The 24606-nt window shown below is 47.4% G+C and overlaps 1 protein-coding gene across 1 annotated transcript in view; it reads left to right on the top strand.

Annotated features, from left to right (window-relative positions):
• The window catches only part of LOC135037121 (delta-sarcoglycan-like), a 274675-nt gene that overhangs the window by 8639 nt on the left and 241430 nt on the right, over positions 1-24606 (top strand). The window contains exon 2 of the mRNA XM_063954518.1: positions 23456-23641. Coding sequence (XP_063810588.1) covers positions 23456-23641 — 186 coding nt within the window. The remainder of the gene's footprint in view (positions 1-23455; positions 23642-24606) is intronic.

The raw sequence follows: 24606 nt of genomic DNA, 5'->3' as shown, positions 1-24606 counted from the left end.
TCATACTAGTGATATCTCATGGGTCTCGGAGAGCTTGGTTCTTGAATCTCCGAGGACTACTCGCAGACGATCCTTGGCCGCTCATACTACGTCCAACCCGTTACAACAGGGGCCGTTCTTTTACCCCTTTTTAGCGCGGCTGCGGTTGACGAGGTGGTTGTTGAGACCGCTCTCTTCAGAAGAAAGAGAGGGCATTACAGTATCGGTTATACCAACCATGTTACGAGCTAGGAAGCGGTTACGGCAGCTCATTATTACAGAATTTGGCGTGCCTATATAGGTTGGTGTGAAGCTCGGAAGTTTCCGACATCATTTTTCAAGTACCCGTATTCTGTTATTTTTACAGACGGGGTTGGATGGAGGACTGCGTTTATCTACACTGAAGGTGCAGATATCTGTGTTGTCAATTTATTTTCAAAGACGATTGGCTCCATTGCCGTCGGTACACATTTTTCTGCAGGGTGTCCTCAGAGTACAGCCTCCATTTATCCCACTTACAGCGCCATGGGACTTGAATTTGGGTTCAGATTTCTTACAGTCTTCATATTTTGAACCCTTACAGCAAGTGGATATTAAGTTTCTGACTTGGAAAACGTTTTTTCTTCTAGCCTTAGCTTCGGCAAGGCGTTTTTCAAATTTGGGTGCCTTGTCTTGCAAGCCACCGTATTTGGTGTTTCCTGATGACAGAGCTTAACTTCGGACGATTTCCGATTTCTTACCAAAGCTAGTGTCATCTTTTCACATCAATCAACCAATAGTGGTTCCTGTGTTGACAGTACATTCTAGAATTCTGAATGTGGTACGCGCATTCCGCGTTTATATGTCCCGAACGTCTACAGTTCGTAATACGGATACGTTGTTTGTTCTCTATGATGCTGCCAAGTGGGGTTGGCCAGCTTCTCAGCAGACCTTATCCAGATGGATAAAACTGACTATACGTCAGGCTTACCTTAAGGCTAAGTTACAGTCGCCTACATCAGTAATAGCTCATCCCACAGGTTCTGTGGGAACGTCATGGCCAGCTGGTCGTGGAGCTTCTACAACACAGCTTGACCGTGCGGCTACATGGTCTTCAGTGCACACGTTTGTACGCTTTTACAAGTTTGATACGTTTGCGGCATCGGCATCTAGCTTTGGCCGCCTAGTGTTACAGGTGTCAAACAGCTCTCCCGCCCACGAGGGAAGCTTTGGTACGTCCCAAGAGTACTCCAGTGACCCCTAGTGGATGAAAAAGAAAATAGGATTTTGGTACTTACCAGGTAAATCCTTTTCTTTGAATCCATAGGGGGCACTGGACGCCCACCCAGAGCAGTTTTACCTGGGTTGTATTAAGCTCAGGGGATCTTATGGTAACACATTTTCACCGACTGGTTCAAATTATAAAGTTCTATCGGTTATGGTGTCAACTGTTTCGTTGGCAGTAACGTTATGTGTCAACTTTGTTGTTGTCCGTTATGTTATAAGAATTCTCCATTGTCAACCTCTCTATAGTTCCTGTTCGGCTCAGTAAAAAACACTGAGGTAGTACACTGAGGTACTCTGGGATATGGAGGGGTGGAGAGTTCTAAATTTAAATATTCAGTGCCTTTGTTTCTGCTAAGCCGTCCATATCCCAAGAGTACTCTAGTGCCCCCTATGGATTCAAAGAAAAGGATTTACCTGGTAAGTACCAAAATCCTATTTTTGTAGCCGCTCTGCGATCCTTTCGTTAGCACTTCTGCTATACATTCCCAGTGGGAGGCGGCATAGCGTTTGCACGGCTGCTAAAAACTGCTAGCGAGCGATCAACTCGGAATGACCCCCTATGTTCACTAGACCAACCTGGATCCGGGAGTTCGGTGTGAAAGGGATATTCATGTTACTAAACTGGACAACAATAGGTACACATGGTCGTTTCATCAATTCTGTTTGATCAGTCCATTACTGAACTTGGCCAATATTCCTTTTTAGATAGTAAATATATGGATACTAAATACTATTCTATGTATTTTTAAAACTGTTCATATGCTTTAGGTTGCAGATGTTTATGTTGGGTTCCTAGAGATGATTCTCCCTTATGGGATAGTGATACAATTTATATAATTGAATGCTTACGTGTAGGCCTCAGATGCAGGGTGACACAAACTGGCATACTCTATATTGGACAAATATTCATCTAGAGTTCTATTTCAGTGGTGGGCTGGAGGCAGCTGCCCAATTCCACCTATGATGTGCTGAGCTCTTCCAGCTCAGAACATGCTCCTCTGATATTCAGCCTATTATGTGATGAGGGAAGAATAGTAGGATAAAAAAGGGGTGAAGAGGAGGAGGAGGATGAAGAAGAATCTCCTTCCCCTGCCTCTCTGTTCCCATTGTATGACCAGACCTCTGTCAGAGGTGCCCATGGTATGGTTAGTGGAGCCAGGATGGCACTTGCCAGGGGCGCCAGTCGAGGAGGGGCACCGCCCGGCAGTGCCACCTTTAGCCAATGGCTGGACTCAGTAGTGGCATCGCGTGGGCTGGAGGATCGCACAGTAGACAGGAACAGGTGCTGGTGTTCGGCACTGCAATGTAGATGTGAAAATAAACTACAGCTTCCAGCAGCACTTGCTGTCGGGAGCTCCTGGCAGCAAGGGTTGCTGGGAGCTGTAGTTTATTTTCACTTTCTTTGTAGAAAGTGGTGCAGTGCCGAAGTGTGGTGTGCCCCCCCCCCCCCCCCCCCCGAAAAGTGGGCGTGGCCTCCGGAAAAGTGGGCGTGGTCTTGTAACTTAATATTATCAAACTATAAATATATTTTCACACAATTAGCAGCCTTACACATAGCCACAGTAGTGTTCCTTACACACAATGTCTCCAGTACAGTGCCAGATACACATAATGTGCAGTGCCAGATAGACATGACATGCCCCCCAGCAGTGCCAGCTACACATGACATGCCCCGCAGCAGTGCCAGCTACACGTGACATGCCCCGCAGCAGTGCCAGCTACACGTGACATGCCCCGCAGCAGTGCCAGCTACACGTGACATGCCCCGCAGCAGTGCCAGCTACACGTGACATGCCCCGCAGCAGTGCCAGCCAGAGCCGGCCTTAGGTATAGGCAAACTAGGCAATTGCCTAGGGCATCTGGTATGCCTAGGGGCACAAGCCGCTTCTGCTGATTAAAATGATATGCGGCATGCCTATATTGTGTGTGTGTAGCATTTCGTATGCAGATACAGCCGCAGTCACACACAGAATATAGGCATGCCGCATATCATTTTAATCAGGAGAATCTGCTTGTGCATCCTAGCCACATAGCAATGCAAATAAGATGCATTTTCATCAAACACAGGCACCCGACGTTAGCAGAGCTACCAGTTGACTCGCGCCAGGCATCTCCTGCTGCATGGTGTAAGATTTATGTATCCAAGCAGAGGCAGAGGTCCCAGTGTTAGCGGCTTTGTGAGTGCTGTGTGTTTGATTGGGTTGGTTGTGCAATAGTGTTCAGCATATGTGTAAGGGTCATTATGCGTTTCATGTGTATAATGCATTAATAATGTGCAGCAAATGTGTATAGAAAGGGCACTACTGTGTGGTCTAATGTGAATAAAGAGCAATATGGTGTGGTGTAATGTGAATAAGGAGCAATATGGTGTGGTGTAATGAGAATAAAGAGCAATATGGTGTGGTGTAATGTGAATAAGGAGCAATTCAGTATGATGTTATGTGAATGAGGGGAACTACTGTGATTAGTAGTGTATATAAGGTAAAGTGGTACTACTGTGTGATGTAATGTGAATAAGGGACACTATTGCATGATAAATTGTGAACAAAGTTGCAGTACTGTGTGGCATAATTTGAATTGGGGGTACTATTGTGTGGCCATGCCCCTTCCCAGCAAGAACACATACCTTTTTGGGCTGTGTGCTGAATGTGCGCACTGTTCTTATTTAAATTACAGGGGGTAGGGAAACCAAAATATGGACTGGTATAGGTGAGGGGTGATTGTGCTGGGAAAGGGGTGCAGGGTCAGAGGCGGAACTAGCGTTGGTGCTAGGGGGCACCAGCCAAAATCTTGCCTAGGGCATCATATTGGGTAGGGCCGGCTCTGGTGCCAGCTACACGTGACATGCCCCGCAGCAGTGCCAGCTACACGTGACATGCCCCCCCAGCAGTGCCAGCTACACGTGACATGCCCCCCCAGCAGTGCCAGCTACACGTGACCTGCCCCCCCAGCAGTGCCAGCTACACGTGACATGCCCCCCCAGCAGTGCCAGCTACACGTGACATGCCCCCCAGCAGTGCCAGCTACATAAATGGCCACACAGTGCCAGATATGCACCCACAGTTCAGATACATAAATGCCCCCAGTGCCAGATACATAAATGCCCCCAGTGCCAGATGCATAAGTGCCCACACAGTGCCAGATACATTATTGCCCCCCACAGTGTCAGATACATTAATGCCCCCAGTGCCAGATATGATCCCCACAGTGCCAGATACATTAATGCCCCCAGTGCCAGATATGCCTCCACAGTGATGGATACATTAATGCCCCCAGTGCCAGATATGCCCCCACAGTGCCAGATACATTAAATGCCCCCAGTGCCAGATATGCCCCCACAGTGCCAGATAAAAAAAATGCCCCCCACAGTGCCAGATAAATAAATTCCACCCACAGTGCCAGATAAATAAATGCCCCCCACAGTGCCAGATAAATAAATGCCCCCACAGTGCAGATATACCCCCACAGTGCCAGATACATAAATGCCCCCACAGTGCCAGATACATAAATGCCCCCACAGTGCCAGATACATAAATGCCCCCACAGTGCCAGATACATAAATGCCCCCACAGTGCAGATACATAAATGCCCCCACAGCGCAGATATGCCCCCACAGTGCCAGATACATAAATGCCCCCCACAGTGCAGCTGACCCGACAGTGCCAGATATGCCCCCACAGTGACAGATCCGTAAATGCCCCCACAGTGACAGATCCATAAATGCCCCCAAAGTGCAGATGACCCCACAGTGCCAGATATGCCCCCACAGTGCCAGATACATTAATGCCCCCAGTGCCAGATATGCCTCCACAGTGCGATACATTAATGCCCCCAGTGCCAGATATTCCCCCACAGTGCCAGATACATTAAATGCCCCCAGTGCCAGATATGCCCCCACAGTGCCAGATAAATAAATGCCCCCCACAGTGCCAGATAAATAAATGCCCCCCCACAGTGCTAGATAAATAAATGCCCCCCACAATACCTGCGGCGCGGGAGGGAGGCACTGCTGCTGTCAGAGGGCGCGGGCCGGGACCGGAGGACTCTTCCAATGGTGCGGTGGTGTGATCTGCGGGGAGGGGGAGTGTGGCTGTCTGCAGGCGGTGGTCGGTGTGCTGTATGCGCGCGGCGCCGGCGTCTGATGTCAGGTGCCGGCGCCGCGCAGCGCGCATATCGCGCACCACAGTTAAAGGCCGGGGACTCGGGGAGAGCTGCACAGCAGGGTCAGCTCCAGGTTCGAATATGGCGGCGCCAGCGCGCGGCGCCCATAAAGGGTGGCGCCCTGCACGGCCGCTCTATTCGAACATGCCTGGAGCCGGCCCTGACTACGACCATTTGCTGGGAGAGGTATGGAGACTACGGCTCTGTGCTGGGAGGGGTATGGGGACTATCGCTATGTGCTGGGAGGGGGTGGGGACTACGGCTCTGTGCTGGGAGGGGTATGGGGACTACGGCTCTGTGCTGGGAGGGGTATGGGGACTATGGCTATGTGCTGGGAGGGGTATGGGAACTATGGCTATGTGCTGGGAGGGGGTGGGGACTACGGCTATGTGCTGGGAGTGGGGGGGGGGGGGGGCTATGGCTATATGCCGGGAGGGTGGCGGGGACTACTTCTGTGTGATGGGACAGGGACTATGGCTATGTGCTGGGGGAGACTATGGCTATGTCCTGTGAGGGGGATGGAGACTCAGTGGCGCACCCAGGGGGGGTTTCCGAGTACCCAGAAACCCCCCTCCACTAAAAAAAAAAAAAAAAATTTTTTTTTTAGCTGCATGAGTATTATTAATGACTGTCTAGCGTCCTCTGCAGTCTGCTGTCTTCCTGGTGGCACTTGCAAGTGCAATAAAAGTTTACTTTATTTTAATTATAGTACATATATATCCATGTGCCTACATATATACACATGTATATACATACATACATACATACATACATACATATAAACACACACACACACACACACACATATGATATATATATATATATATATACATGTGTATATATATGTGTACTGTATGTGTGTGTGTGTGTATATATATATATATATATATATATATATATATATATATACATGTTTAATATGCTGTGTATATGGGTTCACTACGATCTCCCGGCGACCAGCATACCGGCGCCGGGAGGCCGGCCGCCGGCTTACCAACAGTGTGGCGAGCGCAAATGAGCCCCTTGCGGGCTCACTGCGCTCGCCACGCTACGCGCGCCACACTATTTTATTCTCCCTCCAGGGGGGACGTGGACCCCCACGAGGGAGAATAAGTGTCGGTATGCTGGCGGTCAGGCTCCCGGCGCCGGTATGCTGGTCGCCGGGAGCCCGACCGCCGGCATACTGAAGACCACCCGTGTATATGTATGTGTGTGTGTGTGTGTGTGTATGTATGTATGTATATATGTATGTATGTATGTATATATGTATGTATATATGTATATATATGTATATATATATATATATATATATATATATATATATATATATATATATATATATATATATATATATAATATTATATATATATATATATATGTGTGTAGATATATATATATATATATACACAGACACACTAGTTTTACGGACCCAGCATATACTGGGTCACCTCAGTCCCCACCCCCGTGATTGGCTCCGCCCAGTTTTGGAAACCCCCCCCATGCAAATCCTGCGTTTGCCACTGAGACTGGCTATGTGCTGGGGGGAGACTATGGCTATGTGCTGGGAAGAGGTGGGGACTATGGCTATCTACCCATTGGCCAGGATGGCACTCACCAGGTGCACTGGCCGAAGAGTGGGCGCTGCCTGGTGGTGCCACTCTTGGTCAGGTGGTGGAATCACTTACTAGTGGCAGTGTATGAGCTGGTGGTTCGCACAGCAGCCAGGAGTTGGCGCTGGTGTTTGGCACCGCAATGCACCACAGTGAAGAAACTCATATTAAGAAAAGCATTCTAGTAGTTTATTTTATCACTACATCACCACTAGGTAGTGCGCATAGATACCTTTTCACTGCCATTAATATTTCATTATACCCCCTGGTCGCAAGTGGCATCGTCGGGTGGTGCCCCTCCGTGGCCGCGCCAGGCGCTGCTTATTTCTCCACATTGTGACAAGGATTACTGTGTGGGCATGATGTGTAAGGGGCACTAGTGTGTGACATAATATGTATAAGGGGTTACTACTGTGTAACGTAATTTGAATTGGGAGTAATATTGTGTGGTCATGTCCCTTTCCCATAGCATCATAGGTGGATCCAGGGGGGGGGGGGCGGGGGGCACTCGGGCTATTTCCGTCAGTCAGATTTGATTAAAGAGCCGGCAGGCACTAGGACCCACTGTGGCTCACAGCATGTCCGTGTGCTCACACCGCAACCTACCTCCCCCACTGCCAGCCGGCCAGAGTCCAGCCCAGGCGCGGGCTTCAAATGCCAGCATCGAGTAAGACTGTTACTTATGATGGCACAGAAGGCTTCATTAGCCCTCACTGCACCGCACAATGGCCCTCATTCCGAGTTGTTCGCTCGCAAGCTGCTTTTAGCAGCATTGCACACGCTAAGCCGCCGCCTACTGGGAGTGAATCTTAGCTTAGAAGAATTGCGAACGAAAGATTCTCAAAATTGCAAACAGAAATTTATTTGCAGTTTCTGAGTAGCTTGACACTTACTCTGCCACTGCGATCAGTTCAGTCAGTTTCGTTCCTGGTTTGACATCACAAACACACCCAGCGTTCGCCCAGACACTCCCCCGTTTCTCCAGCCACTCCCGCGTTTTTCCCCCAGAAACGGCAGCGTTTTTTTACACACCCATAAAACGGTCCGTTTCCGCCCAGAAACACCCACTTCCTGTCAATCACACTCCGATCACCAGAACGAAGAAAAAACCTCGTAATGCCGTGAGTAAAATACCAAACTTCTTAGCAAATTTACTTGACGCAGCCGCAGTGCAAACATTGCGCATGCGCAGTTAGCGGAAAATCGCACCGATGCGAAGAAAAACAACGAGCGAACAACTCGGAATGAGGGCCAATACTCCCAGCACTTCCTCCTCCACTTCCTTTACCACCATGCTAGGTGCAGTCAAACTCAGCCTCAGCTTTGAGAAGGCGGCCCGTGTGATTGTGACAGGGCTGTCCTGCAGATGTCTTATGCTGCTTGTTGGAGATCCAGCTGGCTGCTTCTGCTAATCAAAGATGGGCAGTTCATGTCCTGCAGTCTGAGTCTCAGTGCAGTGCCCAAAACAAGGTATGCTGCACCTGCCACCACTGACTAAAAACTATAATAATTATATTGTGCTGGGGTGCCTTCCAGGCTCCCATACCTAATGGAACAGGTGACCAACATTTCAAGGCCCAATCAACCTTTTCATCAGGTTGAAACATTGGCAAAAAACCAGGATGAGCTTCTACAGCCAATCATTACCTGATGGCGTTTTCTGTGAGGCCACACCCCCTGTGATACCACACCCCTTATCTGGGAGCACGCGTGCCTTAGGTGTATGTAAATATAACTATTACCGTTCCCCTATCATGGTGCCCCCCCTTTCATTTTCTTCTGGATCCGCCCCTGCACAACATCATGCCCCTTTTTTGCACATACATCCTCCCTATTTCGAATATGGGGGGGGCGCGCCAGTCCCTTACTTTGCCAGGAGCGCCAGGAACCCTAGATACATCTCTGAGTGGAGCCTGTGGACCCATCCATTGTAGGGAAGGGGACATGCGGTTGAAGTAGAGAGAGAAAAGCTGCTGGATTTAATTACCTTGTGACTCCACTGTAAGTAGCTGTATAGATATGTAATTAGGATATTTTCTGTATGTTATGGCATCACTAAAAGCTCTTTACATTGTATGCCCATCACTTGGATGCTCTCTGCATTGCATGGTGGTTATTAGGGTGCTGTCTGTATTGTATAATAATCACTAAATATTAATTTATTAAGTTTTAGTTTATTTTTTCCTTTTTGAGTAGATTAGAGGTTGGTACAGTATTTAAAGACAGGAAAAACAAGTTACAAATGCACAGTGGGTCCAAAGTAGAAACTAAAATACAGGATTATGACAACTGCAACTTACATAATACTGTAAGACCCATTTTGGGACTATGCAGGAAAAATAGGACAGGGGGGAAGGGAGGGGAGAAGAGACCGTGGGCGTAATTCAGACCTGATCGCTAGCAGGCGATGTTTGCACTGCTGCGAACAGATACACTCCCCTGTAGGCGGCGACTAATTTTAGCTGTGCAAGTGTGCAAACGCAGGTGTAGCAGAGCTGTAGAAACAGATCTTGTGCAGTGTCTGCGCAGCCCAGGACTTACTCAGTCGCTGCGATCACTTCAGCCTGTCCGGCACCGGAATTGACGTCAGGAACCCTCCCTGCAAACACATGGACACGCCTGCGTTTTTTAAAACACTCCCAGAAAATGGTCCGTTGTCACCCACAAACGCCTTCTTCCTGTCAATCTCCTTGCGAACGCCCATGCGAATGGATCCTTCGCACAAACCCATCGCTGAGCATCGCTTTGTACCCGTGCGACGCGCCTGCGCATGGCTGTGCATACGCAGTTTAGACCTGAACGCCCGCTGTACGAGAACGCAGCCTAGCAATCAGGTCTGAATTGGGCCCTGTGTGACTGGATTCATCAGAGAGAGAGAGAGAGAGAGAGAGAGAGAGCGAGAGGGGTGGGGTGGGGTGGGGTGGAGTAAAACAGAGAGAAAAGTGAAGGGGGAACTAGCGTGAAAGAAGGACAGCCAAGGGCTCCAGACCTTTGTTAAAGGACCTGGAGGAGTTCTTAAGGATGCTGGTCATGAATTTCATGCGGTGAACTTGCCAGACCTTACTAATAATTGAATGAAGAAGGGGGAGGGGACTGCCGTTTCCAATCGGCTGCACTTTGGTAATCACTAGATATTCTATACTGAATATCTACCACCAGGGTGTCTGGACATCTTTTTGATACTCTCTACATTATATTCTATGCCAGTCACTAGGATGCTCTCTGTAGTGTATGATACCCCCCAGAATGTTATCTGTATTGTATGGCACTCACTAGGACGCTCTGTATTATGGTTTCTCCCTAGGATTTTGGGTACTGATCGGAAGAGACAATGATTTGTTTTTCATTTACGTTGCTAGAGAAAAAATCACTGGACCACATCTTTCTTTGTGCTGACACTGCCAACAGTTGACTTGTTCCCACCTAAATAAGGTTTCTTACATTACTTGATTTTTTCCAGGGCCACAGTAAATTCCCAATCTACCCATGAGAGATTATAAACAAAACCTCTAAACAAGGGAGAAGCTGTATCTTCATTTCTGTGATAAACACATTTTACAATTTTTTTCCAGTCACTAAAATAAGTTGTGTCTATATTAATCCAGTCTGCAGTACATTTAAGTTGTCTTTGTTGAAACTTCTCTGCAATGCATTCTGGTCCTTTCCTACTTTATTTATTAATACAATGAGATATTTTATTTATTCTCTTGTCTGGCTGGCAATGTGTGGGGAAGTCAATTCTGTTTTCTATTCTACCTTATTATGTTGCACAAAACTACTGGATGCTGTTATGACAACAAGAAAAAGAATGCAACAAATTAATGTAGTTACACCATAGGTAATCCACAAGTAAAAGAATGGAGATTACTTCTTAATTAGCCAGAAATAATTGTATAATAGAGTTGTACTTTCTAGGTCATGTCTCCACAATAAAATGTTTCCCGAGTGACCTAAGGATACATCTCTCTCAAGAGGCATGTTCCATTGTTTCATATATTTGTGCTTTATTAGACTATAGCAAATTATGGGATCATTATACGAAAGAAAAGAGGAACTTAATCATACACGGTCGAGTCACATTTGACATCGGCAGCGCGTAGCCCATGAAGTTCGTTCACTGGCTTGGTGGCTATATAAGGTGTGCAATAGGCCATCTGCACACATATCACTCGTTGCTTTCAAGGGTAAAAGGGGAGTTGCAAAAGGTATGATTTTCGGCTTTCGGGCCAAGGGTGGCAGTATTTTGGAAACAGCTCAGTTTGTGGACTGTTCGCGTTTTGCTGTGGTGAAGGTGTATCATGACTGGATAAATGGCACCATTGTGAATAACCAACGTGGAAACTGCTATACACCAAGTGCCATTGATGTAAGAGGTGAACATCGGCTACGAAGGTACATGAAGGCCGACCAACATACCACAGTGGAGCAGGTCACCGTCAAAAATAACCTGGGGCTACCAGACATGTGTCCAAATAACAGTTCAGCGAACCCTGCTGCGTATGGGTCTCTGAAGCGGTTACTCTGGCTATTAGCTGGTGGTCATTTATAATGTGACTCGACCGTGCATAATTCCACTGTTAATGATTGCTTACCAGTATTTTAATGTTTGTGCTGCTTTTAGTAGACACATTATACAACAGTTAAGCTGGGTACTACACACTAGTAGATAGGTCAGTTGATCTGCAGATATATCTAATAATTTGTACTCACTGGCTGACGGACCCGCGATATATCGGTCAGTGTGTACGCATCATAAGGCTGACCATACACTAAACTAGACCAGTGTTTCCCAAACTCCGCCATTACAGTCCAGGTTTTAAGGATGTCCAGATGGTTAAATCGAATTGACTAAGATACTAATTAAGTCACCTGTGCTTAAGCATGGTTATCCTTAGAGCCTTGACTGTAATGGTGGAGTTTGGGAAACTAAGCACTACACCAAGTGCATGATCTGATTAAATAAACAAAGGATTTATCAATGCAATAATATAAGCTGTGTCTCTGGGAGTAATCCAGATCTGATCGCTGGGCAACGATTTTTGCTGTCCTGTGATCAGATAGTCGCCGCCTACAGGGGGAGTGTATTTTTGCTGTGCAAGTGTGCGATCGCATGTGTAGCAGAGGTGCACAAACCGATTTTGTGCAGTCTCTGCGCAGCCCAGGACTTACTCAGCCGCTGCGATCACATCAGCCTGTCCGGGACCGTATTTGACATCCGACACCCTCCCTTCAAACGCTTGATCCTGCCTGTGTTTTTCCAACCACTCCCTGAAAATGATCAGTTGCCACAAACGGCCTCTTCCTGTCAATCTCCTTGTGAATACCCATGCAAATGGATTCTTCGCACACTCCCATCACTGACCAGCGATCCCCGTTGCAGCCGTGCGACGTGTCGGTGCATGCGCAGTTTGGATCTGATCGCCCGCTGTGTGAAAACGCACAGCAGTGATCAGATCTGAATTACCCCCTCTGTACGTACGTACACTGCGCGATGTATGGGCACGATGGTTCACTGTATGTAATTCGAAGAGCGATGGTTAGGATAATCACTTCTAGTGTGGTAGGGGGGGGGTTTAATACGTAGGGGAGGGGTAGATAGCGGAGTGGCCTTAATATTCATAATTTTCGTCGGAGGGCAACTTTCTTGACTGCAGATATCTCAAGTTCCTGGAAATAAATTTCTTAGATTTGAATGGGATACAAACTAGAGAGTCCCACCTTTCAGGAGGTTCTGGGGACTTGGGGATCAGAGTTCAGGAGCCAGAGCAATCCAGCAATGAAAATATAAAACTGCATATTAGGCGTGTGGAGCTGGAGCAGGGACCAGCTGCTTGAAGGCTGATATCTCTGGTTCTGGGCATGTTAGCCACAAGCTGCCAGTGTCCACCAAAGGGGGAGAGTCCCAGCTTTTGGAGTATACCCTCAGAAAAACTCTTAAGTCAGACAGAACCTGAAATATCTGTCTGGGAAGAGCAATTAACAGGCTCGGATGGGGACCACTGCTTTGAAGTCGGATTTCTCCGGTTCCCCAGGGCTGAATTTCAAATATCTGGTACCCCTGGAAAGGGCCCTTATACTCCTGGGGCCCTTGGGCAAGTGCCCATTTAGCCCAGGGGTTAAAGTGAGCCGGAACGGGGCGGAACTGCGTTCCGTCAGTTCCACTTGGAGACAGAACGCAGTTCCGCCTCCTCCGGCTCACCTAACCCGCTGTGTGCAGCGCTGGAGGGAGATGCCGGGCGCCCACTGAGATTGCGTTACCAGCGGGCACCCGGCGGCAGCCAGAGGCAGGAGCTCAGTACTGAGCTCCGGCTTCCGGCGCTGTCACTGTGCGCTATGGGAGAGACGTCATGACGTCTCTCCCATAGTGCCGAGGAGCGGGCGGCGAGAGAACACTGCAGGGGTCTGGAAGCGGGAGCGGGGCTTGGTAAGTATTGTGATTGTTTTCTTCCTTAGCGGCGCATCTACGGGGGGCATCTACTGGGGACAAACTACTGGGAGGGTGCATCTACAGGGGGCAAACTACTGGGGGGCATTACTACTGGGGGCATCTACTGGGGGCCAACTACAAGGGGGCAAGCTACTGGGGGCAAACTACAAAAGGGCTAATTACTGGGGGCAAACTACAGGAGGGCATTACTACTGGGAGGGGGCATCTACTGGGGGACAGTATTACTGGGGGCCAACTAAAAGGGGGCAAGCTTCTGGGGGCAAACTTCAAAGGGGCTAACTCCTGGGGGCAAACTACAGGAGGGCATTACTACTGGGAGGGGGGCATCTACTGGGGGACATTATTACTGGGGGCCAGCTACAAGGGGGAAAGCTACTGGGGGCAAACTACAGGAGGGTATTACTACGGGGGGCAAACTACAGGAGGGCATTACTACTGGGGGGGCATCTACTGGGGGACATTATTACTGGGGGCTAACTGCAAGGGGGCAAGCTACTGGGGATAAACTACAAGGGGGCAAGCTTCTGGGGGCAAACTACAAAGGGGCTAACTACTGGGGGCAAACTACAGGAGTGCATTACTACTGGGAGGGGGGCATCTACTGGGGGACATTATTACTGGGGGCCGGCTACAAGGGGGCAACCTACTGGGGGCAAACTACAAAGGGGCAAACTACAGGAGGGCATTACTACGGGGGGGAAACCACAGGAGGGCATTACTACTGGGGGGGGCATCTACTGGGGGACATTATTACTGGGGGCAAACTACAAGGGGGCAAGCTTCTGGGGGCAAACTACAAAGGGGCTAACTACTGGGGTCAAACTACAGGAGGGCATTACTACTAGGGGCATAACTACAGGAGGGCATTACTACTGGGGGCGTAACTACAGGGGCTAAACTACAAGGGGGCAAACTACATGGGGGCATTATTGCTGGCGGCTAAACTACAAGCAGGCAAACTACTGGGGCTAAACTACTGGGGGGCTAAACTAAAGGGGGAGGGGGTAAACTACTGGGGTCATATCTGCAGGGGCATTACCACTGGGGGCATAACTACTAGGGCTAAACTACAGGGGGCTAAACGACTGGGGGCATTAGTACAGGCAACATTACTACTGGGGGCAATACTACACAGGGGCATTACCATTAAGGGCATTACTACTGGGGGCCCTACTAATGAGGACATTGTAAAGAGGGCACTTCATAAGGGGCATCACTCCTGGGGACATAAGGAGCACTACTATTGCGGGCATTGCATAAGGGGCACCACTATTATGTGGTCTATATAAGGGGCACTACCACTGTGGGCACTAGCAGTACAGTGGACATTGCATAAGGAGCACTACTACTGTGGGCATTGTATAAGAAATAAGAAGCGCTACTGTTGTGGGCATTATGTGTATTACGGGGTTCTACTACTGTGGGCATTATTACTATTCTGTGACCACGCCCCTTTCTTTTTGAGACCACGCCCATTTTTTTCGGGAGGGTTCATCTTGTGCAGTTCTCATAGAAACAAACCAAACGCTCAAGTTCATCTACGATATGGACTCCTGGAGGAGGAGGTGGGGCACTCGGGCAGTGGTGCTCACCGGAGAGTTGCCCAATACACCTATGGGCCAGTCCGACCCTGCATATATTTGTGGAAGACTTAATGCTTGCGGGTACCCACTGAAAATGCACTGGTCAACATGATTTTCTTCCACAAGGAAACTGAATAGTGACTCTAGTGCAAGCAGGGACATGCACTGCCTCCCCTGTCATAATGATTAAAAAATACAAAGAAAATATTTATAACACAGATTCTGTGTCATAGATATCTTCTTTTACTATTCTTATCATCCCACTGCTAATGCTATAGTTCGGGAAGTGGGCAGAGCCAAGCCATGGGCTGTAAAATCCATTCAAAAAGTAAAGTGAAGCGGCACCAGCATATGTGCCTCAATGACAGGGGCGTGCATTCAGCCCACCTGAAAGCATGCCCCTGTCAGTCCCACAGATGCGATTGGACCAGCAGATCCACTGGATCCGCTGGCCAGCAGGCACATGCGGAGGCGCAATGCGGCGGGAATTCGTGGTGGTGGGACCCGGCGAAGGAAGGGTGGCTGGCGGCAGACGAGGATCCAGTCACTGCCAGCCATTCTGCAGAGTTCGGCAGCAGAAAGCCGTCTTCCCATTTCAAAAATGGCGCCGCAGCGTAATTTTTTAAATTCAAGATGGACGCCGCAAGCCAATCACGGCTCGCTGCGTCATCACCCTGCCCCCTCAGCTGGCTTATATAAGCCAGTGGCGAGGCAGTGGCGGTTAGTCCGGCGGCTGGCACGGAGCAGCCAAGATCTCCCGAAGATAGAAGACGCCGGAAGCCCTGGGGAGGCAGCGGCCATGAAAAGGAGCTTAAAGGCCGCCGCCCCCCCTGGTGAAGACGCCGGTAGCCCTGAGATGCGGCGGCCATGAAAAAGAGCTTAAAGGCTGCCACCCCCAGGTAAAGGTGCTGCATAACAATCTATTTAAACATTCGGTGTAGTGTTTTTATTTTAATATTTTCTTTACAGGTGGACTACGGGATGCCAGCGGGCCCTTAATGTCCGGGCATGCTGGGGCAGGCTTGCTGGGACCTGTAGGCCACCTGTAAAGAACAATATTAGCATGTTATGAACCCCGCACCCACCGCCACCAGGGATGTGGGGCATAGTACTGGGCTATCAGCCCATTGCTGGTTGTTGCTCAGGAGAGGGGACTATATTTAATTTTTGGGGTCCCCACTTTCTGAGGAATTCGAGCCCTGTGCTGACTAGTTTGGGGGTGTTTAATGTTATAGCAGGGGGACCCCATACTGAGTGTCTTCCCTGCTATGGCTTTATCACCCCTGGCTGGTTCAGCCTGGTGCTGGTTTTGCTTAAATGAGGGAAACCCTATGTGCTTTTTTTTTTTTGGGGGGGGGGGGGGGGGGGCACCACACCATCACCATCAACCAGTGCCTCACTAGTCATTGACCTCACCGCACGTCACTGAGTGCAGGTTTCAATTCTGAACTCAATTATTTGATTAGAATGTTTCCATCAGGCATAGGGGTATATGCAATTGCGGTCGAATTCCCGAAATTGTCGAATTTCGGGTCATTTTCGACCAAAAAAAAAAATCGCCTATGCAATTCAGTGCTTTCCGACCAAAAAACGGACTTTCAAAATTCGACTTTTTGAAATTCGATTTTTTGCAAATTCGACTTTTCTGCAATGATACAAGTGCTGCAATTCGACCAAAGCATATTCAATTCAAGTTTGGAAATTCGACAGCAGTGCTTTTAGACAGCAAATTCGTCATTTTCAATCCGCCACACTTTGGAGGGTGAAAACAAATAAAAAAATTTTAAACATGTTTTTTTTGTGGTTTTTTTTTGGGAATAGCAGATCTATTTATATTAGAAGGGTTTAGGTACTTTTTTTTTTTTTTTTTTTTTGGAGGCACAAATATTATTTATATATTTTTTAAAATAGTTTTTTATTTATTTATTTTTTTATGCTGGAACGGTAAAATCATTAAAAAAAATGGCGTGGGGTCCCCCCTCCAAAGCATAACCAGCCTCGGGCTCTTCGAGCTGGTCCTGGTTCTAAAAATGCGGGGGGAAAATTGACAGGGGATCCCCCGTATATTTAAAACCAGCACCGGGCTCTGCGCCTGGTGCTGGTGCCAAAAATACGGGGGACAAAAAGAGTAGGGGTCCCCCGTATTTTTAACACCAGCATCGGGCTCCACTAGCTGGACAGATAATGCCACAGCCGGGGGTCACTTTTATGCCGTGCCCTGCGGCCGTGGCATTAAATATCCAACTAGTCACCCCTGGCCGGGGTACCCTGGGGGAGTGGGGACCCCTTCAATCAAGGGGTCCCCCCCCCAGCCACCCAAGGGCCAGGGGTGAAGCCCGAGGCTGTCCCCCCCCCATCCAATGGGCTGCGGATGGGGGGGCTGATAGCCTTTTGTGATAATAAAAAGATATTGTTTTTTCCAGTAGTACTACAAGTCCCAGCAAGCCTCCCCCGCAAGCTGGTACTTGGAGAACCACAAGTACCAGCATGCGGGAGAAAAACGGGCCCGCTGGTACCTGTAGTACTACTGGGGAAAAAATACCCAAATAAAAACAGGACACACACACCGTCGACAGTAAAACTTTATTTCATACGTCGACACACACATACTTACCTATGTTCACACGCCGACATCGGTCCTCTTCTCCATGTAGAATCCACGGATACCTGAAAAGAAAAGTTCAATATACTCACCTCAGCCATGGTCCAGAGATAAATCCACGTACTTGGCAAAAAAAGAAAACGCAAATACCCGACCACTGGACTGAAAGGGGTCCCATGCTGACACATGGGACACCTTTCCACGAATGAGACCTGTCAGTGACAGCTGTCACAGAAAGGTCTCTAAGCCAATCAGGAAGCGCAACTTCGTTGCGCTCACCTGATTGGCTGTGCGCTGTCTGTACTGTGACAGCGCATCGCAAAGCCGCTCCATTACTTTCAATGGTGGGAACTTAGCGGCTAGCGGTGAGGTCACCCGCCGGTCAGCGGCTGACCGGCGGCTGACCCCACCGCTACCCGCAAAGTTCCCACCATTGAAAGTAATGGAGCGGCTTTGCGATGCGCTGTCACAGTACAGACAGCGCACAGCCAATCAGGTGAGCGCCACGGAAGTAGCGCTTCCTGATTGGCTGAAGGGACTTCAGTGACATGAGTCACGTGATGTCCCGGCATTCGGGAGAAAGGGGTCTGATGTGAAAGCATCGGACCCCTTTCAGTCCGGTATGGAGCGGGTATTTGCGTTTTTTTTTTTTAACAAGTACCTGGATTTATCTCTCTGGACGTGGATTTATCTCTGGACGCTGGAAGGTGAGTATAATTTTTTCACAGGTACCCTCGGATCGTCGGAGACCGTGGCAGTCGGCGTGTCAACATAGGTAAGTATGTGTGTGTCGGTAGTGTGTAATAAAGTTTTACTATCAAGGTGTGTGTGTCCTGTTTTTATTTGGGTATTTTTTTCCCAGTAGTACTACAGGTACCAGCGGGCCCGTTTTTCTCCCGCATGCTGGTACTTGTGGTTCTCCAAGTACCAGCTTGCGGGGGAGGCTTGCTGGGACTTGTAGTACTACTGGAAAAAACAATATCTTTTTATTATCACAAAAGGCTATCAGCCCCCCCATCCGCAGCCCATTGGATGGGGGGGGACAGCCTCGGGCTTCACCCCTGGCCCTTGGGTGGCTGGGGGGGGGGGACCCCTTGATTGAAGGGGTCCCCACTCCCCCAGGGTACCCCGGCCAGGGGTGACTAGTTGGATATTTGATGCCACGGCCGCAGGGCACGGCATAAAAGTGACCCCCGGCTGTGGCCTTATCTGTCCAGCTAGTGGAGCCCGATGCTGGTGTTAAAAATACGGGGGACCCCTACTCTTTTTGTCCCCCGTATTTTTGGCACCAGCACCAGGCGCAGAGCCCGGTGCTGGTTTTAAAAATACGGGGGATCCCTGGCCAATTTTTCCCCGGATTTTTAGAACCAGGACCAGCTCGATGAGCCCGAGGCTGGTTATGCTTTGGAGGGGGGACCCCACGCCATTTTTTTTTCCGGGTTTTTCCCGTTTTTTACCGTTTTTTAAAATCGCGGCAAAATCCGCCAAATCGGCCGATTTTCGCCCGCGATTCTGGCGAATCCGTTTTTCATTGAATATGGTGAATTCCGGCAGGCACCTGCCGGAATTCACCTGGCGAATTGAGTCGGAAAAAAAAACGGCGAAAAATTGCTGCAATTCGCCGTGAATTGCATATACCTCATAGTGTGTTTGTGACAGTTTTTACACACACACACACACACACACACACACACACACACACACACACACACACACACACACACACACACCAGCTTCATCCTTCACCTCCTCCATCCAGCCTGACCTGCTTGTGTGGTCCCAACCCCCTGGTTGGGTCAGAGGAGCATGTGTGATGGGCTCCTCCAATCAGGGCTCAGCACATTGTCCTGTGACCCGTGAGTGCCTCTCAACATAGAGGAGACTGTTAGCACAAGTATTTGTTGTGTTAGTTGTTAAAATATTTTCAATAATGACAAGAAAGTGGTTAATTCATCCAGACAATTTCTGGTGTGTGTGTGTGTGTTAACCTTCATATCTGACTATTGCTGGACCATGAAGAGCGACATCCCAAAGGCAAAATATGCCCAGAAATCATCATCTACAACTTTTTAGGTCAGCCAGAATGAGGTTTATATTTATCATTTAGACTTACAGTATGTAAGTACTAATTTAACAAAACATTAAACGTATGTCAGAAAACAACCCTCCCCGATGGGGAAAAAAATCTGAATATATTTGTATTCAGCAGGAAAATTACATTTAGATTCAGTTTATTTAGACCAGTGAAATGGTTGTTTTTGAAGGATATTCTGCAAATATTCATTGATAAATAGGCCCATTTTCTGTGCTCCTTTATAACCTTTTTTCCTTTGGCTGGTCACCCTACTCCCAGAACTAATTTGAGTGTACTTTAGCAAAGGCTAATTTCTCTGCTTATTGCATGAGAGAGGGTGAAAAAATAAACTTAAAAGTTTGAAGGTTTCCAAAAAATGCATATTGTCCATTCAGTGGACAGTTTCCATGGACACGCAATAAAATTACTGAAAATAGCAGACCTCGCTGATGTAGATCTGTGGTTAGTTTGAGTATTATGTAGGTTGTCTAGAGTTGAAGAGTAGCTTTAAATGTCAAGGGAGTCATTAAAACTAAATCTGTGCTTGAAGTCAGCATGATTAAGAGTTCTATATGAAATTATTTAGACATGGTCATCCAAATAGTCAATTATATATTTTATTTATTTTTGTAATTCTCATGTGACTGACCGAATTTATCTTCTGAATGCTCTAAAGTTAAGCTGATTATATTTTCTTTTGTACAGCTGTTTTAAAACCCTGTCCCTCCTTATCTTAGTTGTGGGGGTTCCACTCCTGTAAGACCTTCTTTGCAGTTTCAGGGATATGGGGCAATGTCTTTGCCCACCTATTGCCTCACAATCACACCACTTCAGGTCTCTTACATATGTACATAAGTCTAGGCACACTAGATACTGGTTTCCATGTTATAGAGCGAAAGGTTTGGAGTGATTATATGATATGTCAAACTATAGTGTGTGGCATAGTTGCATATTGGACCCACAGCATAGAGCAAGGGATTCCAAAGGGAGACCTGCCCATGAATTAGGTAGCGCAGGGGGAAGCTTATTTTGGATAAATATTAAAAATGGAATTAGCCAGTAAATTTAACTTTTTATCTATGGTTGCTATATGTCATTGCTGAAAAAAAGGTGTAAGAACAGTCCTAAAAATGAGATGGATAAAAGTACATTTACAGAGGAGAAGGTCCTACCAGAACTCTCAAAACTGAAAGTGGATAAATCAGTGTGGCCAGATGGGATACATCCAAGGATACTAAGAGATCTAAAAGATGTGTAACATAATTATTCAACCAGTTCCTAGCTACAGGAGTAATTCCAGAGGTCTGGAAAGTAGCGCAGGTAGTCCCACTGCACAAAAGTGGAAGCAAGGAAGAGGCCAACAACTACCGGCCAGTGAGCCATACATCAGTAGTAGGGAAATTGATGGAAACACTATTAAAAGTAATAATTTGTAGAATATCTCATATCCAGCAATTTACAGGATCCCAAACGGCATGGCTTTACTGGGGGGAGATCATGCCAAACAAATGTCATTGACTTTTTTTTTTTTTACTGGGTGACTAAAATAATATATGAAGGAGTCGTCAAGGAGGGACAGTGCAAATGGCATCGAAGGAAAAGTATGCCTTTTTTCAGATGACACAAAAGTATGCAATAGGGTAGACTTAGGCTAAATAGAGTATTAACGGCACTATAATGGAAAAGCCAAGTATTCCCCCTGAGGAGGGAAGGCAAGTAAGTCATGTAATAAAGCAATTAGCAAGGCAAGCCAATGCTTGGTTGCACAGGAAGAGGAATCAGTAGCAGAAAGAAAGAAGTAATAATGCCACTATATAGGTCATTGGTACGTCCTCGCCTAGAATACTGTGTTCAGCTCTGGAGGCCATATCTTCAGAAAGATGTAAATACATTAGAGACTGTACAAAGAAGAGCAACTAAAATGGTGCGTGGCCTACATCACAAAACGTGCCCGGAAAGACTAAAAGAACTTAATGTATAGTTGGAGCAGATCCATTGTTTACCAGTGTAAAACAGTGGACCACGTTTGCCAGGGCATGTTGATTCTCCAAGTGCAAGTTGATTCTCCAAGTGCAAGCAAGCCTTGGTAACGTGTAAATTTGTGCATGGCAGTGCTTGCTGGGATCAGTAGTGCATGAGTAAAGGACAATATTATTACTCTTATTAACCTCACACCCACCACCTTCAGATGTGGGGAATAGCCCGGTGCTATTGGAACTAGGACTGGTGATACCCAGGAAGGAGGGGGTGGCGGCATGTTTTATTGCAGGCTCAACGTACTTGGGGAAGCCTGCCCTGGTGCCAATTGCCCTGCAGCTGGTTTAATACATGGTGGGGAACCCCACACTGAAGTTCTCCCTTGTATGGTCTGGTTGTTGTAATAATAATAAATAGGTCTTGAACTCTTGACCCCCTACTCCAGCCATGTGGCCAACCAGATATTATCTGAGAATTTTTAACCTACTATGGATAAAAAACACAATAAAGTAAATAAACTAAATAAAAAAATGTTATGTGATCGTACCTCCCAATATCTGGAGCTGCCAATGCGGGACTCTGGAAAGGGGGCATGGACTATGAAAAAGGGGCATGGCTTCGCGGGAGTGCCATGATCACAAGCAACGTCCCCATATTCGCCACTGTCAGGACATGACCATCGCTCTGTGAGCTGCTGGCATGTCCCAGTCCCTTTGACTCCTGTGAATAGACGCTGTGCGCACAGCATCTATTCACGAGCAGTGAGTGACAGGAGCCTCCCGGCTGCCCCCCACGCAGCTTCCTGGTGAGACAGCGGGACAGTCCCAGAAAAACAAGACTGTCCCGCAACAATTGGGAGAGTTGGGAAGTATCTCATCCTAACCCTCTGTTCCATGCTCGGTCTGCCCCATCTGTGTCACCCCTGTCTGTCTGCCCCCTCTCCTTCAGAATGTAAGCTCTCACGAGTAAGGCCCTCTTCCCTCGCGTGCTTACCCTTTTCTTACTTTAATCATCCTCAACTGCCCCAAATCCTGCAGTTTTTGGCCACCCTGATACTTATCTCCGTGTCATCCGCTGATGTAGCTATGTTTAGTTACCCTGTCCTGTATTGTCTTCAACTGTAAGTCACTGTTTTCCTGTTTTGATTATTTGCTTATGTACTATGCAATTGGGCGCTGTGGAACCCTTGTGGTGCCATATAAATAAAAGGATAATAATAAATAATAATGTGTGAGCAACATGGCCGTCTGCGCGAGAGCTTTTTTATCTGTGTTTTTTATTTATTCAGTTTTTTACTTCTCCATTAAAAAAATCTGAAATAAATAAAGTACTGTAAGGTATACTGTCAAAAATCTGAACGGAACCTATTTTTTTTTTTTTCCCTGCCTCCATCTGCTAGCCCATCTCACAGACTCCTACTAATGTTTCAAAAGGATGCGACTAATTAGTAAAAGTACAGAAGAAGTGTGAGGTTAAATGCTATCACCAGGTCAAACGAGAAGAAAGTGAAATGTGGCAGGAGAGGGCCAGGCAGTAGGTGTGCGGGGGTGACAAAGCAGCCTGTTTGTATATTCCCACTGTTTAACTAGAACTTGGTGAGGACCCGTTTCATGTTGAGTAAGATGCTGATTTAGAATGTGCCCTCCTTGTGTATGGTTTCTGCAATGCATTCTGGTCATGTCAGTGACACTCAGCGGAGAATTTCCCCTTGTAACATTCACAATGTGTGTCTCTCTCTCTGTGTGCCTGTTACAGATGCCTCAGGAACAGTACGTCCACAGGAACACACTCTCCAGCAGCGAGGGACCTCATGTGTACAAGGTGGGAATATACGGCTGGAGGAAGAGATGCCTCTATTTCTTCGTTCTGCTCCTCATGATACTCATCCTGGTGAACCTCGCTATGACCATCTGGATACTGAAAGTCATGAACTTTACTATTGTAAGTAACCATGGAAACCAGATTATCGAGGGAGCATGTTATAAGGGGGGGGGGGGGGATTTCTTGATTTCTTATTGCATTGATAAACAGCAGGAATGGGATTATTACTCCGCAGGAGCTGCAGGGGAGAAATGTGAGGCTATCGCAGACTACAGGGAATTCAGCGACAGCTTTATGTTACAGCAGGAATCTCGCTTGGATAGTATTTGTGCCATAGACGCAGCAGGGAGCCCGGTTGGGAAATCAGTAGGGTATTCAGGAGGCGTAGCTATAGACAATGCTGGCAGCAGGAAATCTGTTCAGGGTTATTTTATGGTAGTTCTCTGAAGTCCTTCTGTGATTAGAAAAATATAAAATAAAATATATATAATAGAAATAGAGCTGTCTCTAAAGCAGCTATAAACCTTTCCAGGTTTTTGTTATTATTTATTTTATTTTATTGTTATTTTTGGCTGTAGCAGGCCTTTTGAGGTCCCAACATCATAGAGTTTCTTCTCTACCCCCTTATTGCATAGGGAAGATATAGCCTGGTTCATGTTTGTAAGTAAAGCAAAACAAGTAACTGTCAGGAACAAACCATGCTGCAATGCAATGGGAGCAAATACTGTACATTTATATTTTTTCTGAGCAGGGTAAATACTGGCTGCTTTTGCATGTAGCCCACAAATGTTAGCATAATTTCTACACTGCTATTTGGATTTAAGTTTCAGAACACCCCTCCCAAATCTAAATCTCTCTTTGTAAGGATATTCATATGCCTGTCCCAAGCATGTTTAAATTGCCCTACAGTCTTAGCCTCTACCACCTCTGATGGGAGGCTATTCCACTTATCCACTACCCTTTCTGTGAAGTAATTTTTCCTTAAATTTCCCCTGAACCTCCCCCCCTCCAGTCTCAATGTATGCCCTCGAGTTCTAATACTTCTTTTCCTTTGGAGAATGTTTCCCTCCTGAACTATAGAAACA

Source organism: Pseudophryne corroboree, unplaced genomic scaffold (genome assembly GCF_028390025.1).
Source record: "Pseudophryne corroboree isolate aPseCor3 unplaced genomic scaffold, aPseCor3.hap2 scaffold_668, whole genome shotgun sequence".
In the NCBI taxonomy this organism is placed as follows: domain Eukaryota; kingdom Metazoa; phylum Chordata; class Amphibia; order Anura; family Myobatrachidae; genus Pseudophryne; species Pseudophryne corroboree.
Note: the sequence above shows the minus strand (reverse complement) of the source record. Positions and strands in the feature narration are given on the sequence as shown.